Raw genomic sequence first — 16,279 nt, forward strand, 5'->3', positions numbered from 1 at the left:
CTCTCTCTCTCTCTCTCTCTCTCTCTCTCTCTCTCTGCCCCTCCCCTGCTCATGCTCTCTCTCTCTCTTTCAAAATAAATAAAATTTGGGGAGAAAAAGAAAAACACAAACTGACAGTTGTACTGTTTATATAGCAAAGGGAACTTTAGAACAATTTGCTAGTATTATTTAAAATAAGAGAATAAAAATGAGCCAGTACTAAAACTCCTCAAGATGAAAGCACATCTTCAACCTCACATTCTAAATGCAAAGCTTCACACACCGTCCACTAATGTTTTTGCTGAAATAATGTAAACTCCTTGGGTAGTATAGAAGAAATCAAGTTGCCAAGAGGAGCTCCTCAATCATACCTCACCATCTCCAGAAATGACAATTTTTAAACAAACTAATCTCAGGGCACCTGGGTGGCTCAGTTGTTTAAGCGTCTGACTCATCATTTTGGCTCAGGTTTGACTCTCAAGGTTTCATGGGTTTGAGCCCCACGCAGGCTCTGTGCTGACAGTGCAGAGCCTGCTTGGGATTCTCTGCCTCTCTCTCTCTCTCTCTCTCTCTCTCTCTCTCGTTCTCTCTCTGTCTCTCTCTGTGCCTCTCCCCCACTCACGCTATCTCTGTCCCTCTCAAAATAAATAAACTTAAAAAAATAAATAAATAAAAATAAAAGAATTAACCTCTTCATCATCATTCTCAGGTAGTAATTCTTTTTTATTTTTAAATATTTATTCATTTTTTTTTTTTGAGAGAGAGACAGATACAGAGCATAAGTGGGGCAGGAGCAGAGAAACGGAGACACAGAATCTGAAGCAGGCTCCAGGCTCTGAGCTGTCAGCACAGAGCCCGATGTGGGGCTCAAATCCACAAACCATGAGATCATGATCTGAGCAGAAGTTGGATGTTTAACACACTGAGCCATGCAGGTACCCCATCAGGTAGTAATTCTTAATGCAAGCCCCTCATATAAACTATGGCAAAAGCCTCCAAACTGGTCTCCCTGCCTCTATTCCTCCAATCTCCCAAATTCAGCTGCCACAGATCCTCTTTTTTTTTTTAAACATTTTATTTTATTTTTTGAGAAACAGAGAGAGACACAGCACAAGCAGGAAAGGAGCAGACAGAGAGGGAGACACAGAATCAGAAGCAGACTCCAGGCTCTGAGCTGTCAGCAGAGCCCGACACGAGGCTCGAACCCACGAACCACGCAATCATGACCTGAGCCAAAGTCAGATGCTTAACTGACTGAGCAACCCAGGAGCCCCCAGCCTCCACAGATGCTAAGAGTAAACCACTCAATCTCTAAATCTATCTGCTTTCTATTCTTAAAACCCTAAATGGCAGCTCATCACCACCTCCAATTGTGCATCCCAAACACAGATTCCAATACCAAAAATGGTGAAAAAAGGAAAAAACAATGACAACTTAGGAACTCGTTAATAAAGTTAATGTATTCAATTTAGAGGACGATTGTGAGAGTTTGCTTCCTGTTTTTTTGATGTTCAAATATCCTTTTACTTATGAAAGAATGGGTGAGGACATCACCGTGTTTAAGAAACATCTGCACTTAGGATGTATTATGCTAAGCTAAACAAGTCAGTCAGAGGAAGACAAATACCATACCATTTCACTCATATGTGGAATTTAAGAAACAAAACAGATAACATGGGAAGAGGGGGGAAAAGAGGGGGGCAAACCATAAGAGATTTTTAACTATAGAGAACAAGCTAAGGGTTGATTGGGGTGGGGGGGGTGGATGGGAGGGATGGGCTAGATGGATGATGGGTATTGAGGAGGGCACTTGTGATGAACACTGGGTGACATGTAAGTGATGAATCACTAAATTCTACTCCTGAAACCAATATTACACTAGAATTTAAATAAACACTTGAAACAAACAAAAGAAACATCTCCACTTAGCAAATTAAAAAGTTGGCAAATCTTTGACAGCTGAACTTTACTTTTATCTATTTTTTTTTTAATCTTCATTCATTTTTGAGAGAGAGAGACAGACAGACAGAGTGTGAGCCGGGGAGGAGCAGAAAGAGAGGGAGACACAGAATCCGAAGCAGGCTCCAGGCTCTGAGCTGTCAGCACAGAGCCCGACGTGGGGCCCAAAGTCAGGTACCATGAGATCATGACCTGAGCTGAAGTTGGACGCTCAACCGACTGAGCCACCCACACGCCCCCTGAACTTTATTTTTAATTGTAAAAGCCCATGAAAAGAAATACTGACTTAGACACACCAGAGGTGCAAAGTCCACAAAACAAACAGTGCCCTCATCTATCTTTCTAACTCATCTCTCATTCCCCAGATTTTTTCCTCCAGCAATACAGGACTGCAGCAGTGTCCTACACAAAACCCAATTTTACTCTTTCCCTTTTTTACTCACGCTTTCTCAGAAATGGAGTGACCTCAATAACAACTTCTTTTCCTCACTCATTCAATTTATTGAGTACCTATAATCTTAAGCGTTAGGGATACAGTAGTGAATAAAAGAGAAACATTATCTTCATGGAGTCACAGTCTAGTGGAGGAAAAAGATATCAAATAAATATAGAATTAAAAACTACGATAATACTGCTTTACAGAGAATGGAATGAAGGAGAATGAAATGGCAGGAAAGCTATTCAATAAGCTACTATAGTTAAGGTAAAAAATAACTAATTTGGACAAGGGTGGAGGCAAGAAGTCAAATCTTGAGCTGACTGTACTTGCTGACAGACTGAACAAGGGGATAAAAGAAATACTTCATGACTCCAATATAAGCAATTACGTAGACTTGCACTAATAGTTCCAATTTTTTATGCCTCTCTGTCTTTGCTATGAGTTTGCTATACTGACTTTAAGGCTTGATGATATGACTTGCTTTGACCAATGGGACAAGAGCAAACTTTTTCCTGGCAGCAGCTTATAAAAGTGCCTGTGCACTGCTGGTTTTCTCTTGGAGTAAAAAGCCTGCTAAAGAATGAGACCACATGGAGAAAACCTAACTAAGTAGAAGCCATCTGAAATAATCCTATACCAATCTATAGCCAGAGAACCCCCAAACATATGAGGAAGTCCAGCCAAGAGCAGAGCGACAAAGCAGACACATAGCTGAACAAAAATGCAGGAATAAACCCAAGCCACGACTAGAAGAACCACCTACCTAACTTACAGACCTGTGAGCAACAATAACTGCTTACTCTTTTGAGCACTGAGTTTTGGGTGGCCTTTTCATGCATAAATTAAACATGATGGTACCATTTATTGACACAGGGTGGGAGAAGGAAAGGAAGGGAATGAAAAGAAAAACCAAGCTCATTTTATCTTACCCGAGTCAACTCTTACCTATTCTTAAAAACTCAACTTAGATATCAACTTCTCCAGGAGGCTTTCCCAGATCTCCAGGCTGGTTTGGAAAGATACTTAAGTACTAACATTGTGTTCTGTACATAACCAGATCACTGCCTTATCAGACTGCTCTAAATTTATCTGTTTATATTTTTCTTCCCAAGTACCCAACTGCACTTTTATGTCACAGACTGTACCTCATTTATCTTGATAATATCAGCAGGTAACATAAAACAAGGTCTTGATAGAGGTTTCTGAATTTTATAAATCAATTAATAAACACTTATCTGATAAAATTTATTAAGTCTAGATCAGTATTTCTCAAAGTGTGATGCACTCAACACGCATCAGAATCAGTAGAGGTGTGTTAAAAATGCAAATCTCTGGGCCCTTTATCTTTAACGAAAATACCATTCATTACGTTCTAAGAACAAGGATGAATATTTTGGTCAGCCTCAAATACACACAAATAGAAGTGTAGGTACTAAATCAACGTTTCCTCAAAATTTCCTAGAGATATTCTCTAAGATAGTGTCCTTAGACTGACAGCACCTATGCAACTGAAAATCCTCTGAATTGCAATGGAGTTTCTTTCTAAGAAATGAATCTCCGCCATCTGGGAGGTCCTCCAAGGTGTGGCTTCTCAACGCACACGGTTACCGAGGATGCTAGAGAGCGAAAGCGGGGCCCAGGCCAGGGACGGACAAGCGCCCAGAGGCCAGGCAGCAGTTGCGTGACGGACCCTGGAACTCGGGCCGAGCCAGGCGAAGGAGACTCCCACTGGGTTCCGGGATGGGCTTCCCTCTCCAGAGGCGGCCATCCCCGGTCCACGCTAGCCCGACGGGATATACGGAAGGCCCCGGTCGCCTTGCTTGCCCAAGACAGAAAGGAAGAAAATGAGGAAAGGGTCCGGCTGCCAGCAGCCGAAAGTGGGGAGAGTGCCGGGGGTCGCCGCCGCTTCCCACCTGCGTCAAGCTCCAGCTGGTAACAGGGCAGCGGCTCGAGGGAGAGCTTGTAACCCTCGAAGCGGGGATCCAACAGAGGTCTCTTCACGCGCAGAGAGCAATTAGCAGCCACCTCCATAGCCTTCCTAGGTCGCAGCGTGAAAATTAATAAAGCTCTTGTTGAAAGGTCCGCGCTTCGCTCGTAGCACCGAGGCTCGCAGGCGGCGTGGTTCCCATCCCAGAAAACACTGCGGTGTGGGGCGCCGTCTGGGAAATGTAGTGTCCATGCGAAAGTTGACTCTGTTGCATGCCGGGCTATGTAGTCTTTCGGAGACTTAACGCCCGCACGACTGCAGGGTATGGACTTTCTTACCCAGAGGGCTGAGCTACCAGGAGGCGGCCCGCGCTGGTTAAATTCTCACATTTATAGGCAGGGTGGCGAGACCCCGCCCCGGAAATGCGTGTTTTAGCTTTCTGTGTGCTTAGGTGCCCGAGCTACTGAGGGTCTAAGTCCGGGCAGCCGAAGAGTGTGGTAGGTAACGGTCGTCAGCGCAAGGGTCATTTCGTCGCTGGGAAGGGACGGCCCTCGCCCGCGGTGATGGTGGTGAGCTATGCCCGTGGTCCTCAGGGCCGGGACCCGGGCCCAGCCCAGGCTCCTTTCGATGTGCTGTCTTTCGTTAGCTTCCCCGACCCGCGCTCGCGGGCCTGTAGGGCTCTCCGACAGGGCGTGCAACCGGAGTTGGCCTGAAGCCAGTCCACGCTTTGTTTTCTGGCTCCTCCCCTCCCGCCTCTCCCGCTGTCTCCGCCCTATTCTATTTTCCCAAAGAATGTCTGAACTGGGAGGGATTCCCCTAGCGCCCTTGTTTTACCAGTGAGAAAACTGAGGCCTTTAAGAATTGACTTGTCCAAGGTCACTATCCGTATTTTAGGGGCCAAGGCGAGATCAAGTTCAATATTCTAGGAATGGTACCTACTAGACCTTAGAGTTATTTTGAAAATGTTAGCCTCCAACGACATAAGCAAACATTACTAAGTCCTTTCTCAACCCCTCCTTTTTCCTGTTCCACTCAAAAAAAATTTTTTTCCCAACTCAAAACTCATTGCCAGCCTGAGTTTTCACATAGGCGAAGATGGGAGACAACAAAAGTGGTCCCGAGTTAGTGACAGATTAAGTGCAGTTATGTTACTGTATTCCAAGTTTTTACATTCTAACCTTCTTCTTTTTTTTTTCTGAAAATTGAGAATTTTCTGTGTTGGGAATTAGTTCGAGATTTGTTTTCAGCTTTGATGAAGAGCATACACAAACACATACTTGGAGCTAGTTTGAGAGTTGTACTTCTGGGTGCATCCTAGTGAAAAGTAAAGCACTTAGAACCTAATCTGGAAATTTTATTTTTCACCAACAGTACTTGATCTTTTATTGGTATTTAGGTTACATGGCTTCCCAGAAATTTTGAATGCAGTTAAAGTGCAGAAATTATTAGCAGTCAGTTATGATGTGCTGTTAAAGTGTTTGGGGGCTTCTCAGGTCAGAGTACCTGAGTTCAAATCCTGCCTTCACCACTTTTTATCTTTGTGCCTCAGTTTTCTCAATTGTAAAATACAAATTATGTTAATAATTCATACATAAAAAAATAAGTTTTGGGAATTAAATGAGGTTTAAAAAAAGCCCCAATGTGTTAACCCAGTACTGGGCACATAAGTGTTTCATAAATGTGACAATAATTATTATTAAATAAGGACTCATTAATAAAGGGTATATGGGGAAAGAAAATTGTGAGTTAATCAGTATGACTTATTGGGATGCAGTAAACGATATTAAGAGTAATGACATTGTTAACACAATGTTGAAATTTATCACTCCTTCAGTTGATAGAATGTTAAATGTTAAATGGGATGCTTACCTAGAGGATTTAGAAGAAAATGCTTTGTGGGTGTTCTGTATCTGAAAATACATGTTGATGTTCAGGTTAGCAAGATGAACAAAGATGCGCAGATGAGAGCAGCGATTAACCAAAAGTTGATAGAAACTGGAGAAAGAGAACGGTAAGCAATGGATTGTGTTAATAAATTACATTTAACATCTTTAAGTTACAGTTATTTTAATGTAAGAATCTAATATCAAGGAGCAAACTGATGTCAATGGAAGGAATTCCAGAAAATTGAGATTATCAAAAGTTTCAATTCCTAACATCCATAAAAAATAGGTCTGTTCAGTATTGCATGACTTAAACGAAAATGAGTTCTCTAAAAAGATGAACAAGAAATGACTGTCAAAGAATGTATCATCTAACAGAGAAGAAAATATACCCAGATTACTACAGTTTTTAATAGGGAGATAATACGATAGAACCAGTTTCAGTTACCAAACTATTAATCTCAGAGCAGCTGTGCTGTTCTTACTCTCTGAGACATTCTTCTTCCCTGATCTTTAATTCTAGCTCATCTTTCAGGTCTTAATTTAAATATCATCTCTTACAGGAATCCCTTAAGTTCAAGATGCCTTGTTCTATCCTAGCATTTAATCACATTATATTATAACCACCTGCTTTGTTTATTTGTGTCCTCCAGTATACTCTCAGTTCCTTGACAGTAGAACTACCATTGTATCCCCAGCATTATGCCTAGCACGTAACTGACCAGGTAAATATTTGAAGAATGAACAGGTGTAGAAGTACTAAGCAGAGGCCCAGGAATCAAGAAAGGCTTCCAGAAGTAGGGTGAAAAATTGCATAAGAGAAATATATTTAAGGAAGAGGAGAGATCTTTCAACTGTACTTGGGGGTTAAAGTAATCAGTTAGAGTAGTATAAGAGGTATTTCAGTTCTGGAAGAAAGATTAGCAGTTCTTCCAGCCAGTAAAGCAGAGAAGACATTCAAGGAACATGGAACAGAATGTGCAAAGTCACAGAGATTTGGTACAACATAATAATGTTCTGAGGAACTATAAAATTAAAGCTGGCAGGTAAAGTATGAAAGTGATATTGCTGGAACAGTAGACAGGAGGAGTAGATTTGGTATAAGTCAGAATTCTTTCATTTGTAAATGGTAGAAACTGAACTCAAAAACTTGCTTAATCAGTGGAAATATATAAGCTCATCTAACTAAAAAGTCAAGAGCTTGAAATTACTTCAGGCTCCACTGGGTCCAAGCACTCGAAAATTGTTACCAAGAATATGTTTTTCTTTTTCTTTCTCAGCTCTCTTTTCCTCTGTGTTGGCTTTATTCTTAAGCAGACTACCCACAAGGTGGCAGAGATCAGCAGTTCAGGATTCACATCCCTCTGGCTCAAACTACCTTTCTCCTAGTAGTTCCAGCAAAGTACCTGGCTTGATTACCATCTTACTTAGGTACATAGGCCAGTTATGATCAGCCTTGCCTGGGTCTCATTTCCGTTGCTGGAACCCTGCACAGATTTATTACACTGAGAGTGGTGTCAAAGAAAGGGCAGGAAAATGGGTGATGGGTTTGCAAAAACATCTGACTTTATCCTTGGGTGGGGGGAGAAGTTAAAAGATTCTAAGAAAGGGGATGACTACATCACATTTGCTCTTTAGGAATACTATTCTGGCAATGTGAGGATAGCCTTAAAGGGCTAGAGATACATTATAGAAGAATGTGTTAGCAGGTTATATCAGGTTAAAAATGAAAAACAGCAAAAATGGAAACAAGAACTTAAAAATTTTTAAAGTAAAATCAGCAGTCCTCAATATGAGAAATGAGGAAGAAGACATCCAGAATGGTGCCTTGGGGAACTGAGACGATAGTATTGGCAGTAATGTGTAAAGGGGATTATTTATTATTGTTTATTTGTGTCTTCATTCGTGCAGCTTAAAGTTACTGAGTTTCTAGCATATGCTATGTCCTGTTAAGGTGCTGGTGGTACAGTAGTGAACAAAATAAAGTCTGTCCTTTCATGGAGCTTACATTCTAATGGGAGGAGACAGACACTACATCTGTTTTATGTAGATGGTGGTAAGTTCTAGAGGAAAAATAAAGCAGAGAATAATGGGTTGTGTATTTGAGACAAAAAAATAAAGAAGGCTTCACTGGTAAGAAATCAGAAGGATATGAGTGAATGGGGAGGACTTTGAGGAGCCAAGGATCTAAGACAGGAGCTTGCCTGGTTTTTTGAGGAGCACATAGAATTTCATCAGCCTGAGTAAATTGAGTGAGAGGAAGAAGAGAGACCTGGGGAGGGGGAAGATCATGGAGGGTTATTTAGGCTAGTTAGGTTAGTAAGCCTAACAAAAACTTGGAATTTTAGTCTAAGTAAATTGGGAAGCACTGGGCCATTTTGAGCAGAAGAAGGAGAGCGAAGTATATGAGCAAAGGAGTAGGGGGACAAGTTTAGGGGCATTGGTAGTGGTCCAGTCCAAGAGAAGAAGATGTCTTGGACTAGGGGAGTAATGGCAAAGATGGTAAAGAAAACATTTTGATTGTAGGTGTATATTTAAAACTGGAACCAGTAGGAATTGCTCCTGTGGATTATACGTATAGTGTTAACAGAGTTAAGTGAAAGATGCTCCTAGGTTTTCTAGCCTGAGGAACTTCAGGTTAAGCGTCCAACTTCAGCTCAGATCCAACTTCAGCTCAGGTTAAGCCTGAGGAACTTCTGTTAAGCGTCCAACCTCAGCTCAGGTCATGATCTCACGGCTTGGCTCGGCGGTGTGAGCCCTGCTTTGGGCTCTGTGCTGACAGCTCAAGCCTGGAGCCTGCTTCTGAGTGTGTGTCTCTGCCCCTCCACCGCTCAAGTGTGCATGCTCTCGCTCTCTCAAGTATAAATAAACAAAAAAAAAAAAAAAAAAAAAAGGAAGACCTAATTAAATACCAAGATGGAACTGTCACATAGGGGATGTCTAGGAATATTGAAAGAGAAATGGTTTGGTTTGGGACATGATGTGTTGAAGCTGAGACATGATTTAGGTTAAAGATTGAAGACTTGTAAGAGTGGGTATGGCAGAAGGATAGGAAATATTTTATTATACCCATGATGCAGTTAGTTGTAATACACACCATTATTTTTTTTAACCTGTAGGGAAAAAGAAAATTCTGCCAATTAAATTATGACAGGCATAGGGCGCCTGGGTGGCTCAGTCGGTTAAGCGTCCGACTTTGGCTCAGGTCATGATCTCGCGGTCCCTGAGTTCAAGCCCCGCGTCGGGCTCTGTGCTGACAGCTCAGAGCCTGGAGCCTGTTTTGGATTCTGTGTCTCCCTTTCTCTCTGACCCTCCCCCGTTCATGCTCTGTCTCTCTCTGTCTCAAAAATAAATAAACATTAAAAAAAATTTTTTTAATTATGACAGGCATACCAATTACTGAATTATTGGAATGTGGGGGAGAAACAGGCTTAGAATCAATGAAATACCATACTTAGTATATAATTTGGAAGCTTGTTGGAAAAAAATGAGGAGAAAATTTTTGAGGTTAGAAATACGGGGAAGCAAGAGAGCTAAAGGAGAAGAGTTTGTAGTCAAAGAATAGATTTTGAAGATTTTGAGGTGCACCTGCTTCGAGTTCAACTAAAACTACCTAGAAATTGTACAAGACTCACAGTATTCCTGTTGGTGGAGGGGAATAGAAAGTGTATGAGAAGGCCAGAGAGTAGAGTTTCTTGAGAAGTACTTCTCCCTCATCCACTTCATTTAACTTTATAATGATGAAAATGAGGTCCAGAGTCTAAATTATTTGCATAAGATCAAAAAATTAGTAATAGAACCAAGATTAGGCCACAATTAAAGTTTTTGTGTTTAGAAGGCAGGGAATTTTTAATTGAACGTTTGAACTTTTGCTTCAAACATCCTATCTAAAATATTGTGCATTGTTGTAGTTTAATATCAAAATATTTCTTTTTCAACAGCCTCAAAGAGTTGCTGAGAGCTAAATTAATTGAATGTGGCTGGAAGGACCAGTTGAAGGCACACTGTAAAGGTAATCAGTTTCATTTACAAGATAAACTAATTCCATTGTTCTTGTTGGTTTGGAGTTCACTAGAAAAATCATAGGCAGTATTTTAAGATCTGTTGAGTGCCGAGCATAATTTGAAACATACGGAAAATTGAATCTTATAGTAATGATTTCCTCCTTTTGTCTCCTTTTGGTAGATGTAATTCCTGAATCTTTATAAATTTTCTTTGTATTTTTTGTAACCAAGTGAGGCAAGATTTTCTCTCTCATCAGAGTATGGAATCCAGCCTTTTTCAGTGTCCCTACTCAAAGTGAAACATTAATTATTCCTATGTTTTAACTTTATAACAAATTGAACACTATCATTGGCAGACTTTATAGGAATTACATCTCTGGCTTTAACAATATTATTTTTTGAAGAATTTACCTACAAAACTCCTAGATAATTACACTAATTTTTTAAAATGTGGGGTGGAAGCTTGTTAAGTTACTGGGTGTTGATGAGGATACCACTAGATAAATTATACATGTCAAGAGATGAGCCTCCTTTTCTGGCTCAGCTTTGGTATAATGCAATTCTGGATATTTTCAATGAACTCCCATTATATTGTAATTGTTTCTACAATTAATGATAATAGAAACTATTTATATCATTAATCCTAAGAAGGCAATGTGGTGAGTTAGTAAAGGCATAGACTTTGAGGTCATACAGACCTTCACTGGAAGAGAATACAGCTGGACTTCAGCTCATGTTTGGATGAGTATTTAATCTTTAAGCCTCAGTAGGCTCACTTGTGAAGTGGAAAAATGCCTGGCCCATTAGATGGTTGTGAATATTAAATGCTGCAAAACACCCAGCACATAGCATTCCAATAATGTTAACTCCTTTCCCTCTTCTTGTTTTGGCCTAGCCTAGAGAAGAGAAATGAACAAAAGAGTTGTTCTATAGTTTAATTTAGGGATATGAAATTACAAGTTAGACTCAAATAATAGCTTTTACCTCCCTCCATACATTCAGGAACTGCTATTATAGTGAAATAAGATCTGTACAGTTCTAAGTTTCCAGCTTTTTACACATTTTAGATTTGACTTTACACTTCGAATTCATTCTGTTATATTTGTTAAGTTACAAGTGATTTAGCTGAGAGATGAATAGGTTTTTAAGATTTTGATCTGGTGAATACTTAATGTGTTTAAGGTTGACTAAATCTTCAATAGAAAAGAAAAAAAGAAGTGTCCTCTTTTTTTTTAAAGACCAGTCTGCACTCTAAAAACATGATCTTAACCCTTCCTCTATGAAAATCTTTCTTACAGATAATGATTTTAAATGATATGATTTGTTTTTTGCTTTTGCATAAGAGGTAATTAAAGAAAAAGGACTAGAACACGTTACTGTTGATGACTTGGTGGCTGAAATCACACCAAAAGGCAGAGGTAAGGAATACAAATTTTGTGGACGGAAATGTGTGAAGACATGATTTTTTTCTCTCTTGCTGGTTCAGTTTTTCTTTCTTTTTACAGGGAAAAATACCCTTTCTAAAATTATTTGGGTACTTGAACTTTCCTCAATGGGAAAGATAATTGCTACCTGCCTCTCTAGCATAGTCTTGAGTAATAAATATGATGAGAAGTATAAAATGTTTTTGCACTCTAAAACAGTATAGAAACATAAGTTCATAATGGTTGTTAAGACAGATAGTTTTTAACATATGGGATTTTGTAGGGTCAAGTAGTACCTGAAGCTAGGATTCATAAGTTTTATTAGATATGGCCTGATTTCAGTAATCCAAAGTTTTACTCTAGCCCACAGTCAATGCTCTGCTGTTGTTTTTCTTTTTAAAAATAAGTAAAGTTCTGGGGCACCTGGGTGACTCAGTGAGTTGAGCATCCAACTCTTAATTTCAGCTCAGGTCATGAGCTCACGGTTGTGGGCTCCGTGCTGAGCGTGGAGCCTGCTTTGGATTCTCTCTCTCCCTGTCTCTGCCCTCCCTCACTTAACGCTGTCTCTCTCATAAATAAATAAATAAATAAATAAATAAATAAACAAACAAACAAACAAACAAACAAACAAACATTTAAAAAAGAAAAGTTCTGTCTTCTTAACTGTCTAATTAAGAATTGGGCAGCTTCAAAACTTCATATTCAGGGTAACCTGTATTTAAAATTCACACTACAAACATCTTTATTTCCTTTCAGAAGGCAAAGGAAGGAGAGGAAATATATTAACATTGGTGATATGTAATAAATACTGAGTTAGGAGTTACATTGTTACCTCAGATGCAGCTGTGTCATTTTCATTTATTTTGAGAAAGGGGTTTTTCTGGTCATTTTAAGTGTAAGCAGATAAATTAGATGATTCATTATCTGTTTTCTCACATAGAAATAGTGAAAAGAATTTAAGTGTGAAAAGTAAATGAGTTTGAAAATTATTGCTAGAGAATACTAATTCTCTGAACTATCTGCTGGGAAAGAGCTACAGAATCCCATCGTCCTTTCCAGCCATCTGTAGGCCTGTTCACAGCTAAAAAAACATGACTTTTTCATCAAGCATGTCTCAGGGAAAAGAAAAACAAAACAAGAAACAGTATGTATTGTTCTCCCCACGAATTTACACTTTAAAATCATTTTCTCCAATTTCTTTTTCTATTTTCTGTCTGTAATTTATGTTTAATCTATTAACATTTAGGAGCTGGTTATACAGGATGGAAATTTCCTTTGCTTCTCTTTTAACACTTGTATCCTGGACATTTCAATCCCGTATAACTCTACTGCTGGAAAGAACAAATACAGAACAGAGAAGTCAAAATAAATCCTTTCTTTTATGTCTTAGTCTTCTTTTATAACAGAAATATTTATTTTCTTTTTTTAAGATACAGTAGAATTGACTTTTTCTTAGTGTGCAGTGCTATGAATTTTATACACATATGTAGATTCACGTAACTACCACCCCCTATCCCTCAAGCTATCCTTTTATGGTCACACCTTATCCCTAACTCCAAGGCAACTAGACTGATCTAGTCTCCATCACCATAATTTTTATTAAAGTATGTTTAATGTACCTACTGATCCCATTTCTAGTGATCTTAATTATGTAGCCTTTATTTCTCAGAGGCTTAAATTAAACAATTTGTCAAGGGGAATAGGTGTCTTATTTAACTTGCATACTTATTTATGGAATTCACTATACAAATGTTGAACTGTACCTGAAGTTTTTAGTTTCCTTTAGATATAAGCAAGTAGCATTAGAAGTTCTGGTTCATTCCCGATTGTCCTTATTTATTAGTAGCCACAAAAGGAAAAATGATAGTGTAGATTCGTGTATTGACATTTAATAGTAATGAAAATTTCAAAGAGCAGGGCTTTTTTGTTTTTCATTTTTAGTTTGATACTCTGAATAGATAATAGTCACATGGTTCAATATTGAAAAAGTAAAAATACCATAAATGTAACCCCTGTCACAGTTTTTGCATCTTTGCTGAGTCAGAGAGTATGTGCACTTACTTCTACAGTATTGCCAAATTAGCTGCCCAAAAATGCGGTACCAATTTATATTCCCCACCAGCTAATACAAGAGCACCAGTTTTCCCTCAATCTTGCCAGCACAGTATACTACCGACCTTCGGTTTTTAGCCAATATGATTGGTAAAACATGGTATCTGAATGTGGTTTTAATTTACATTTCAACTATGAGGCTAAACCCCTTCTGTGTTCAAGAACTGTGTTCCTCCTTTTCTTTATCTCTTTTGCTTGTTTTTCTTTTAGTCTGATCTTTTTCTTATCAATTTGGAGAAATTATATAGTAGAGAGGTCAGCCCAATTCTGTAAGTGTTTTCCCACTTTTGTCTTTTGCCTTTGTTTATGGTGATTTTGACCAACTTCTTGAATTGTCACTGTTGCATTTAAACCAAATTTATTAACCTGCTGTACCTCTGTATTTAAAAAAAGCCTTTTCCACTCCTAGTTTAAAGAATTTTCTTATGTTTTCTCATCGGTGTGCAGTGCAGTTAGGTATTGGACAGTTCACTCAAATAATGAATTGCAAATATACTTTTTCAGGTATCTTTACCTATTTCTTTATTGAAGCATGTGGGTTATTCATGAAATTATTAATTCAGAATAAGATATCAAATATCAAATTGACATATATTAATTGGAATCTTCTTACTCTTATATTTTATTTTTATATTTCAGCCCTGGTACCTGACAGTGTAAAGAAGGAGCTCCTACAAAGAATAAGAACATTCCTTGCTCAGCATGCCAGCCTTTAAGATTGAATTAGATTGTGTCGTTTTGTGGTTTTATTTCTGAAAGTAAAACTTGCCATAAATTAGGAATCAATTTCCCAAAATAAAATCCTTTTTTGTATGATGGTATACAGTTTTCAGTAATGATGTATACATTGTATTGATTTTTTTCCCTAAATGTGTTATTTTAATAAATATCTCATGAATGAGTTTGAAGTTTCCTTGGATTTGCGAATAAAAGGGACTTTATTAATAATTTGCCAGATTTGTTGAAAAAGTCAGCAATTAATACAGTTTAAATGTTAAGTATGTGCATATATCTGTGCTAACGACCGAAGAGAAGTAAGCAGGCTCTTCTATTGTCTGGATGTGGTGTATTCCTCTTTTGAATCTCTATGATATTTTATAATACATGTCCCATCTTGTACTACAGATGTCTAATTTCTGATTTGTTATAAATGCTGAGGGTTGGGACTGGGTCTTAATCATCTTTATGTGCCTTCCTTATTCCTCAAAGAATTTACCATCCTATTGGAAGAGAGAACATTTGCAAACTGGCTTCATACCACGCTCCTCTCACATACTCTACTCATCTGAACTTTGAGAGCAGAAGCTCTAAATTGCATCCCCACATACTAAGGTCAAGAAAGAACTTGCTGGGAAATAATCTTCACCTGTAGCTTTACTCTGACATCAAGATTGCCAAATCCAATGGACTCTTACCTATTCTTATGTGACCTCTGCTGGAATGAGAATGTTGACCATCCTGCCACTTGGAACTTTCTTCCCACTCCTCACATTGTGTTTTCCTACAGTGGAAGTTCCTTCTGTTTCTTGTGGATACCTTTTGCTGTATGGGACTTTAAATAATGGTGTGTTTTAGTGCTCCCTCCTGGGCCCTCTGCTTGACTAATGATACACTTTTCCTGGGCAAATCCCAGGATACTTGGGTTGGACTGTGGCTTCAAATATAAACTTGGTGATAAATGGTAAATTGTATCTCCAAACCAGACTTCAACCCAGCCTCCAGACCCGAATACCCAACTGCTGTGGATCAGCTTTCTTGGATGTTCCATAAACACCTTAACCTGACCATATCTAAGACCGTGACTTCTTTTCCTCTAATAACTGCCCTTACTGTGTTCCTTATCTCTGTGAGTGGTACCTCCCAGATCTACAGATTAAAATACTAATTCAGAAGGTAAGAGGTATGGCACAAGATTTCTCTATTTCAGACAGGTTCTCAGTCAAGGTTTATGCTGCTGAGGGAGGACACTGTGTAGCAAGGTTGTAAATTGTCCACTTCCTGCCCTCTTGACTGCCTTAGGTCAGACTGATAATTGCAGTAGGCTCCATTTTAGTTGTCCATGCCTTCTCCAAGGACTCTTCCACAGGATTACCTAAGTGATCTTACTAAAAGTCAAGCCTCATCATTTTTTTCTGCTTGAAATTTCTCAGCGGCTCTTACTTTACAGAGTAAAATTCAAGCTTGACCATAGCACGTAGGTCTGACATTTACTTATTTCTAGTCGCTCTAAAGAGTCCCCAAAAGAATAAAATTCATCCCTCAATAATTTTGAAAATCCATCAACTTAGCCCTTTTACTTTCATTCCTATCTGACCTTCAGAATTCAGCTTGAGTTGTTGCTAAAACATTCTAATGTTCCTTTGCTTTCGATTCCCCACCCCTCTTTTTCTGTAAGAAGCACCTGTGCATAATTTCTCTTCACCACAGTGGTTCCTGAACTTTACATATATCTCCTGGAGGAAAGGAAACATTTTTTTACTTTGAGTGATATTTGTGGATAGATGGACAAGGAAATGAACATTTATAGGAGCACAAAATAAGATAATACAATT

The 16,279-nt window shown here is 38.8% G+C and overlaps 2 protein-coding genes across 3 annotated transcripts in view; one reads left to right on the forward strand and one right to left on the reverse strand.

The window, feature by feature from the left end:
• Positions 1-4,527, reverse strand: part of NUDCD1 (NudC domain containing 1) — a 75,625-nt gene extending 71,098 nt beyond the window's left edge. The window contains exon 1 of the mRNA XM_040494872.1: positions 4,291-4,527. Within this exon, the coding sequence (XP_040350806.1) occupies positions 4,291-4,408 (118 nt within the window). The 5' untranslated portion in view covers positions 4,409-4,527. The remainder of the gene's footprint in view (positions 1-4,290) is intronic.
• A 157-nt stretch (positions 4,528-4,684) lies between these two features.
• Positions 4,685-15,624, forward strand: ENY2 (ENY2 transcription and export complex 2 subunit). 2 transcript variants are annotated; one of them, XM_040494265.1, is made up of 5 exons: positions 4,685-4,801; positions 6,239-6,315; positions 10,129-10,199; positions 11,535-11,609; positions 14,367-15,624. In XM_040494265.1, the coding sequence occupies exons 2-5, from the start codon at positions 6,248-6,250 to the stop codon at positions 14,441-14,443; spliced, it is 291 nt and encodes a 96-aa protein (XP_040350199.1). In that variant the 5' UTR covers positions 4,685-4,801; positions 6,239-6,247; the 3' UTR covers positions 14,444-15,624. The 2 variants fall into 2 exon arrangements, with proteins under 2 accessions (XP_040350199.1, XP_040350198.1); XM_040494264.1 differs by having other exon boundaries at positions 4,727-4,873.
• The last annotated feature ends 655 nt before the right edge of the window (positions 15,625-16,279 follow it).

Source organism: Herpailurus yagouaroundi, unplaced genomic scaffold (genome assembly GCF_014898765.1).
Source record: "Herpailurus yagouaroundi ecotype Mexico unplaced genomic scaffold, PumYag 186, whole genome shotgun sequence".
Taxonomy (NCBI): Eukaryota; Metazoa; Chordata; class Mammalia; order Carnivora; family Felidae; genus Herpailurus; species Herpailurus yagouaroundi.

Excerpts from the sequence above, each read along its gene's own strand:
- ENY2 (XM_040494264.1), top strand. Across the intron at positions 6,316-10,128 it reads GAAACTGGAGAAAGAGAACG|CCTCAAAGAGTTGCTGAGAG; the intron begins GTAAGCAATGGA and ends CTTTTTCAACAG. Across the intron at positions 10,200-11,534 it reads GTTGAAGGCACACTGTAAAG|AGGTAATTAAAGAAAAAGGA; the intron begins GTAATCAGTTTC and ends CTTTTGCATAAG.